Source organism: Macrobrachium nipponense, chromosome 42, assembly GCF_015104395.2.
Source record: "Macrobrachium nipponense isolate FS-2020 chromosome 42, ASM1510439v2, whole genome shotgun sequence".
Taxonomy (NCBI): Eukaryota; Metazoa; Arthropoda; class Malacostraca; order Decapoda; family Palaemonidae; genus Macrobrachium; species Macrobrachium nipponense.
Window position 1 is genome coordinate 6,148,412 of NC_061103.1, and position 8,585 is coordinate 6,156,996.

The window sequence follows — 8,585 nt, forward strand, 5'->3', positions numbered from 1 at the left end:
GATTTTGGCAGCTTTTCATTCCACAGGCGTGAGAGGTACCACAAGGGGATCATCCACTGACAGTTCCACCATTCTTCAGATGCTTGTAAGCATCTCGCATGAAGAGTGTATACAGGGCCAAATCAACGATGACACTGATAGGGAACAAATAGTCTGATATGGAAAACATGTTAGACAAAGTGGACCCCTCCACATCAAAGATAATCATAAGGAACATCACATCAGACACCACGCTGAAAATAGTGAAGGATGTTGTTATGGCAAAGGACAGCTGTTTGGAGCGCTTTTGCAGAATCCAGGAGACGCTAGCTGGCTCTTCTAGGCTAATCATAGCTGGCTGCGTTTTCTTGTGGCTCACAGCTAGTCGCAGCAAGACCCAGCTGAATGTAATTGGCACGATTGATCCCATGATGATGGCCAGAACAGAGAAATTTTTAAGAACTTTGATTGAGACAATACAGAAAGCAGATTCCTGTATCCTTACAACTTTTGACCTTTTGTAAATGAAGATACCGATAGACAGGCTGAAGAACCACGAAACTATGCTGGTGATTTTGAAAGCGGTGGACCTCAGCTTTGAGTTGGGCGTTGACTTGGATTCTTCGATGTAGGTGTTGATACACATGCCGACTTGCATGCCACAAACCACGTAACCTGATAGAACCTCTAGAAAGTTTCTACCCTTGCACAAAACATGGCCAAAGATCCACGATCCGTTGAAGTCGGTCACCAGGTCGAAAGGCTGCATAAGCAACATCAGTATGCTTGCAAGAGCACGGGTTACGACGTACCTGCTGAGGATGTACTTTGTGGTCATGTTTGCCAGAAGGCGTATGGCGTAGATGCTGCCAATTAGGGCTAGTAACTCCAAAAGGCTCCTGAACAGAATTTTACTTATTGATTTGGTTCCCAGGGGCTCTGATAAGTCTGCGGTGCAATTCTGGTCATCCGAAGTGCAGTTGGTAAAGTAGTAGTCTTCATAAGCTTCGTAGTCTGTTGACTCCATCAGGAAAAAGGATCCTGGCGCCCTCAGGTGAAAGATATGATCCTTTCGCTTTCTCTGCTCCTGCAGGAGAGAAAGTTGAACTTTCATTAGAGACAAGACACTGGTAGATTACTTAGGCCCTGTAGAATAAACATACTGTTAGATGTAATCATGTTAATTCTTTAAGTATGTGACCAAAGGATTAAGGGAATTTGCTAAAAGAACAAAAAAGAACATATATGAGCATCATCATAGGATCTTTCTTGTTCCATGAACAAACTAAAAACATGTTGGATAGGGAGGATTCACACACACACACGCACACATATACTCTCTCTCTCTCTCTCTCACACACACACTCACACCCACAAACACACACACACATACACACACACACACACACACATATATATATATATATATATATATATATATATATAATATATATATATATATGTATATATATGCATATATATACACATATATAATCCAAGATGGGTCATGGAAAGGCACAATCCATATGCATTTTATTAAAATATATACCGACGTTTCACAACTCCATAGTTTGCATTTTCTAGGGCTGCAAAGAAGCGAACATGGCAATCATGCACTAATAAAATCCGAATTACATTACTAATTAAATTAAAATTAAAACATTCAGACATATAATTGCCTAAAACATTTGCTTAAAGAAGAACAAGTAATGGTAGTTAAAAACAAACTACTGCACTCGTGTGGAGTTACAACGAGAGAGAGAGAGAGAAAGAGAGATAGAGAAAAAAAAAAATAACAAACATAGAGACAGAGAAAAGCAGTTCAACAAGACCATCAGGCACTAAACAAATGTGTGGATGACGTTTGGGAGTTTAACGGTGGTACGGTCAATTTGATAATAATGGATTCCAGTATTGTTATGTCTTTTTCTTTCTGTACCCGTCCTACTATCGAAAAATCTGTATTGTCTATAAAAGTTTTACAATTGTTTATTACCTGATGGTCTTGTCGAGCTGCTTTTCTCTGTCTGTATGTTTGTTATTGTCTCTCTTCTCTCTCTCTCTCTCTCTCTCTCTCTCTCTCTCTCTCTCTCGTTGTAACTCTACACGAGTGCAGTAGTTTGTTTTTAACTTCCTTCTGGGTAGGTTTTCACCAGCCACTTACTTGTTCTTTAAGTAAATGTTTTAGCAATTATATTCTGAATGTTTTAATTTAATTATAATATGTAATTCGGATTTTATTAGTGTATTGATTGCCATGTTCGCTTTTTTTTGCAGCCTAGAAAATGCAACTATATGGAGTTGTGAAACGTCGGCATATATTTTAATAAAATGCATATGGATAGTGCCTTTCTTTCCCTGACCAGCCTTGGGTTGTTCTTCGACTGTTGCTCCGGAAATTGGAGTTAACATGGGGAGTCTCTACAGACCGTTCAGGTGGCGCCATTTCATTGTTTAGAATTTTCTTCGCCTTACTCTTCCTACTCAAACTTCGTGCTGGTGGACTGAACTATTTTCACGAGTTGATTCGGACCAGATATGGAGCATCTCTAAGTGCCGTTTATTGGAAAAATTTACCAAGAAACGGGAAAAAGTCAAATTAGATTTAGATTTTCTATAGTACTGCCAACTGAATAACATAGTACCAAGGTTTGTTAAGTTTAAGCCATATAAGACTTCTCTGTATCACTCGGAATTATATACCGAAGCAACCAAGAAATTGTTAGAAATTGAGATAAGTTCAAAATCCAATGATTTAAAGAGACTGACACGGTCTATGAACATAAAACGAAAACGTTCGAATCACTCACTTTTTTAGATTGTGTTATTTTCACTTGACTTTTTAACAAGACCATTAATACCTTCCTTCGGTGTATTATTATTAGACATGATAAGAAGTTACAGAGGTTAGGTGTTACTATTCCGGTTTTCAATAAAAACATAAATTCTGCCTTCAACCTGTCAAATAGAGTATTGTCGAAGAGGGAGGAATTTCTTCTCTCTTTGGGACTGGACTAATGTCTCCCGAATTTTAAACCGAATTACCAACAATTTTTCTCCCTATAGAATCACTGTTTCACAGGATTATTGACCTTCCTTTTAGCACTAATATAGATAGCCCAAGATCACAGATTTCAGCCTTAGCCCACAGCACCTTCAACAACTTACAAACACGATGGACCCCATTCTTCGGGAGAGAGGATTACCTTACCCTTAAGAACTTAGCCAACGATAAAGACATCATAATAGTCAAGGTAGGGGTAGGGTTATTCTCAATAAACACGAATACATAAATAAAATGGAAAATATCCTTGATGATACATCAAAATTTGAAAACCTCATCTCCCCTGATTTGTATAATATCACTAAATCTGAGGATAAAATCAACCGATTCCTCAGAGCATTGAAACAAAATGGTATTATAGACGAACGTATGTACCAAAGTTTGTTTGTTACAGGTTCTTCATACGGTATTATGTATGGATTGCCCAAGGTTCACAAAACCGAAGTCCCAATGCGTCCTATTCTTTCCTCTATTAACACAGCCAATTATAATCTTGCTAAATTCCTAGTCCCTATTCTGGAACCATTAACTAAGGGCCCTAACACCTTAACGTGTTCTGCCGACTTCAAGGATGAAATTATCAAACAGGACTCAGACTTATTCATGGTTAGCTTGAACTTTGAATCCGTGTTCACCGACGTCCCTGTGGGGGAAACCATTCAGATTATTTTAAATAAGCTTTTTCCTGATGACGATGCTTTATTTCATAATTTCAGCAAGAATCTTTTTAAACAGTTTTTAGAGCTGGCAGTGCTGGACACAGCCTTCATTTTCAATGGAGTTCCGTACAAACAGGTGGAGGGAATGGCCATGGGAAGTCCTTTGGGACCTACGTTCGCCAACATTTTTATGAACTCTCTGGAAGAGCACATAATGGACACCTGCCCCTTATCCTTCCTCCCGTTGTTTTATAAACGTTATGTTGATGACACGTTTGTTCTATTTAAACAATATTTTAATGCAGATTCTTTCTTGAACTTCGTCAATACCCAGCACCCTAACATAACATTTACGCTAGAAAAAGAATCTAACAGTAAACTCCCAATTTTGGACGTTCTTGTTTCCAAGAACTCGGTAGGATTCCACACTGGTATATATCGTAAAGGTACGTTTACGGGGTTAGGTATGAATTTATATAGCTCGTGTTATTTCAATTTTAAATTAAACGCTGTTTTTACCCACCTCCACAGGGCTTTTACTCTGACATCTAATTGGCTGATTTTTCATGAAGAAATAATAACTCTTTCAAACTATTTCACGAACAACTGTTTTCCATCAAAACTATTCTTCAGACAGTTAAATAGTATGTTGAGTAAGAAGATGACGCCACCTCCTCTATATTATACTGTCCCTAAAATGAATTTGTACGCAGCGTTCCCCTACATACAAGATGACACTTTCAGGAAGAAATTTCTAACCATCATCCAAAATGAATAACCAGCCCTCAACCTGAAACTCATTCCGAAGGATTCCCGGACAGTTGGCTCTCTCCAAAAGTTCAAAGACAAGCTCAGTCCTTTGTTTACATTCAAGTACAAGTGCCCCAGATGTTGTCAGGGAATCTATGCCGGATGTACGAAGAGGGTGAAGCGAGTGTGCATTGATTCTCACAGAGGGTCAGCTTCAGAACTGGGAGCAGATTGTCTAGCCTGAACAATCCAATATTAGAAACTGTAAAAAAATATGTAAAACTTTTATAGACAATAAAGATTTTTCGATAATAGGACAGGTATAAAAAGAAAACGATTTAACAATACCGGAATCCATACAATTGTTTATTGCCTGATGTTGAGCTGCTTTTCTCTGTCTCTATGTTTGATATTGTTTTTTTTTCTCTCTATCTCTCTTTCTCTCTCTCTCTCGTAACTCTATACACGAGTGCAGTAGTTTGTTTCTAACTACCTTACCTGTTCGTTAAGTAAATGTTTTAGCAATTATATTCTGAATGTTTTAATTTAATTATAATATGTAATTCGGATTTTATTAGTTTATTGATTGCCATGTTCCCTTGTTTGCCGCCTAGAAAATGCAACTATGTGGATTAGTGAAACGTCGGCATATATTTTAATAAAATGCATTTGGATAGTTCTTTTCCTTGACCCGCCTTGGATTGTTCTTAGAGCTGTTGCTCCCGAAATTGGAGTTATATATGTACACACACATACACACACACACACACATGTATATATATATATATATAAAAGCAAATGCTTGAATGTTTGTGCGCTATAGAAATCCAAACCTGCTTGAACGATCTAGATAAAATTTGGCACGTTGCCATGGTCTGACCCAACTTAGATAATAGGATAGGTTTACTAGTGACAACTGCTAATCTGTATCTTTCACTATGCTTTAAGAAGATTTGTCTGAAACAATTCAATAAAAACTTCACACAAACACAAGACAACTGCACTCATGTATGAAGTGCGATTTATAACAGTGACTGGCTGCCAGGGATCAAACGAAATTGGGTCACTCACGACGTGCGTGAAATTGAGCGCGTTCTGTTCCCGTCTCCCCTATGTATGTGGCACAGTTGAACGTGTTCGGTTTGGGTATACCTTTTCGCGCATTAAACTAACTTTTCCTTCAACACGAAGAATCTAATTCATCTCTCCAGGAACCCTATAGTTTCTTTCACCAAGTTCTCAGAACACGAAGGCAGAGAGAATTTTCAATGCTTGAGAGTGAACGCGAGAGGCTCTCCCAACACCAAGCACACTGGAACACCACTTGACTGCAGATGGCATCGGAGGAACAGGCGTTGCTTACAGTGGTCCGGATGAGTGACGTCATGTTTACACTAACGATTGGTTGTTGGGCATCGTAAGCTATTAAGTTACAGGGGGCATAATCGTCGTTACAGGCCCTTTATTTATTTATTTTTCTATTTATCCGTTTATCTATTTAAGAAAGCGATATATAAACATAACGCCGATAACAATAATTTTTTTTTTTAGCTTCTTCTAACTTTCATTCTTTTGTTCTTGTTTAATTCGACATAAGTGTTAAATGACCATTTTTCGTTACTTGTAAACAACTGACTTCATTGCCGCATTGAGCATTCGCTTCATAATGTAAACATGAGGCGGATCGAAACGTCTCTCTCTCTCCCTCTCTCTCTTTCTCTCTCGCTCTCTCTCTCTCTCTTCCCCAAGAGTTATCTTGTTAGTAGGTCGGGACTATGGCGTCACTGAACGTGTTTGATTTTCCTGCTCTGTGGTTCGAGCCCGAGAGATGGCAAACCACTTATAAGTCATAATTCTCCATCGGCATGATTTCAGAGGTAGAGGAAATTAGATAATAAACGAAAATTGTAGCTTAATGTTTGTGCTTATAAAATCATGGTGATGTGATAAAAATTCAAATCATATATATATATATATATATATATATATATATATATATATATATATATATATATATATGTATATATATATATATATATATATATATATATATATATATATATATATATATATATCTATATACAAAGGTTTAAAAAGAAATAGGTATGAATTTATATATATATATATATATATATATATATAACATATGTACATATAAATACACACACACACACACACACACACACACATATATATATATATTTATATATATATATATATATATATATATATATATATATATATATATATATATAATATATATATATATATGTGTGTGTGTGTGTGTGTGTGTGTGTGTGTGTGTGTGTGTGTAAGTATGTATATATATGTAAGTATGTATAGATAAATAGATAGTTAGATAACAAATACCTCATCCTTCATTTTAGATAATAATAGCATATTATTTCGAGTATCATTTTTATTATCATTCAAAATAAACAACCATATAATATGTGGTATAGATACAAGACTACCTTATCGACTTTATAATTACGTTTTCAAAGGACAGAATGTCATTACATAAAAAGGGAGAAGAAGTAAGTAAGAAATAATTGTGTACTTATTTTTTAGTAATAACAATGGAGGTAAAAAAAAGAAGGAAAGAAATGGTGCATATTGCAACTGCCACTCCTTTATATTTTTCGATAGCTGTGCTTTGATCACAAATATATGCAATATATTTTATCTATATCTTATTTCAAAATATGTAGGAAAAGAAGTATCATCGCGAATTCTATTTCCTTTACTAAAGAAAAAAAGAAATTCTTGACATGCTATGTCAAAATCATGAGGAAGATTTATCTCTTGAGATAATAAAAATAAATTCAGGCAGGAAAGAGACCGCTTCTTCTGTGGAGTATAATCTGCAGAACACAAAATATCCGTTTGGGTGAATATTATTGAAAACTGAATTTAGTCTGTAGAGTTTAAATGTAGAAAAATAGAGGATTTTATAAAGTCAACAATGATATTCAACACCAAATGGAGATTTTGGCAGCTTTTTCATACATCCCTGAGAGGTACCACAAGGGGATCATCCACTGACAGTCCCACCTTCTTCAGATGCTTGTAAGCATCTCGCAAGAAGATTGGATACAGGGCCAAATCAATGATGAAATGCACAGGGACCAGATAATGTATTATGGAAAACAGTTTAATTACGTAATCGTAAATGTGCTCCTCCACACCAAAGTTTAACATAAGGATAGGCACAGCAATAACCAAGCTGAAAATAGTGAAGGATGTTGTTATGGCAAAGGACAGCTGTTTGGAGCGCTTTTGCAGAATCGAGGAGACGCTAGCTGGCTCTTCTAGGCTAATTGCGGCTGGCTGCGTTCTCTTGTGGCACACAGCTAGTCCCAGCAAGACCCAGCTGACTATAATTGGCATGATCATTGTCAAGATGTCATGTAGAATAAAGAAGTATTGACCAACGCCGAAAACACAGGCCAAAGAGGGCTGCATCCCTAGAACTTCTGAACTCTTGAAGATGAAGAAACCGATAGCCAGGGCGAAGGACCATGAAATGAAGCTGGTGATCTTGAAAGCTGTCGACCTCAGCTTTGAATTGGGCGTTGACTTGGATTCTTCGAGGTAGGTGTTGATGCACATACCGACTTGCATGCCAGAATACACGGGGAATGCTATAGTCGATAGACCGTTTTTACCCAGGCACAAGACGTAGCCAAAGATCCACGATCCGTTGTAGTCGGTCACCAGGTCGAAAGACAGCGTCAGCAACGACAGTAGGGCTGCGAGAGTACGGGTTACGACGTACCTGCTGAGGACGTACTTTGTGGTCGTGTTTGCCAGAAGGCTGATGGTACAGATGCTGCCAATTAGTGCTAGTACCACCAAAAGGCTCTTGACAACAATTTTAATTATTAAGGAGTTGGTTCCCAGTGGCTCTGATAAGTCTGTGGTGCAGTTCTGGTCAGCCGAAGTGCAGTTGGCGAAGTAGTCATCTTCATAAGCTTCGTAGTCTATTGACTCCATCAAGAAAAAAGGATTCAGGCGCCCTCAGGTGAAAGATATGATCCTTTCGCTTTCACTGCTCCTGCAGGAGAGAAAGTTGAACTGTCATTAGGGACAAGATACTGCTGGATTGCTTAGGCCCTGTAGAATAGACACCC

General features: G+C 37.6%; 2 protein-coding genes across 5 annotated transcripts in view; both read right to left on the reverse strand.

Moving 5' to 3' along the window:
* Positions 1-8,585, reverse strand: part of LOC135212964 (uncharacterized) — an 81,006-nt gene that overhangs the window by 225 nt on the left and 72,196 nt on the right. For 2 of the 4 annotated variants that reach the window (XM_064246722.1, XM_064246720.1), the window contains exon 2: positions 1-1,066. This exon is cut by the window's left edge and continues 225 nt beyond it. In XM_064246722.1, coding sequence (XP_064102792.1) covers positions 50-1,006 — 957 coding nt within the window. In that variant the 5' untranslated portion in view covers positions 1,007-1,066 and the 3' untranslated portion in view covers positions 1-49. Of the gene's footprint in view, positions 1,067-5,523; positions 5,777-8,585 lie in introns of those variants that run through there. The other 2 variants (XM_064246719.1, XM_064246721.1) reach the window with 2 other exon arrangements.
* LOC135213247 (uncharacterized) lies at positions 7,456-8,448 on the reverse strand. Its single transcript, XM_064247225.1, has one exon. It carries the CDS (start codon positions 8,446-8,448, stop codon positions 7,456-7,458), a length of 993 nt encoding a protein of 330 aa, XP_064103295.1.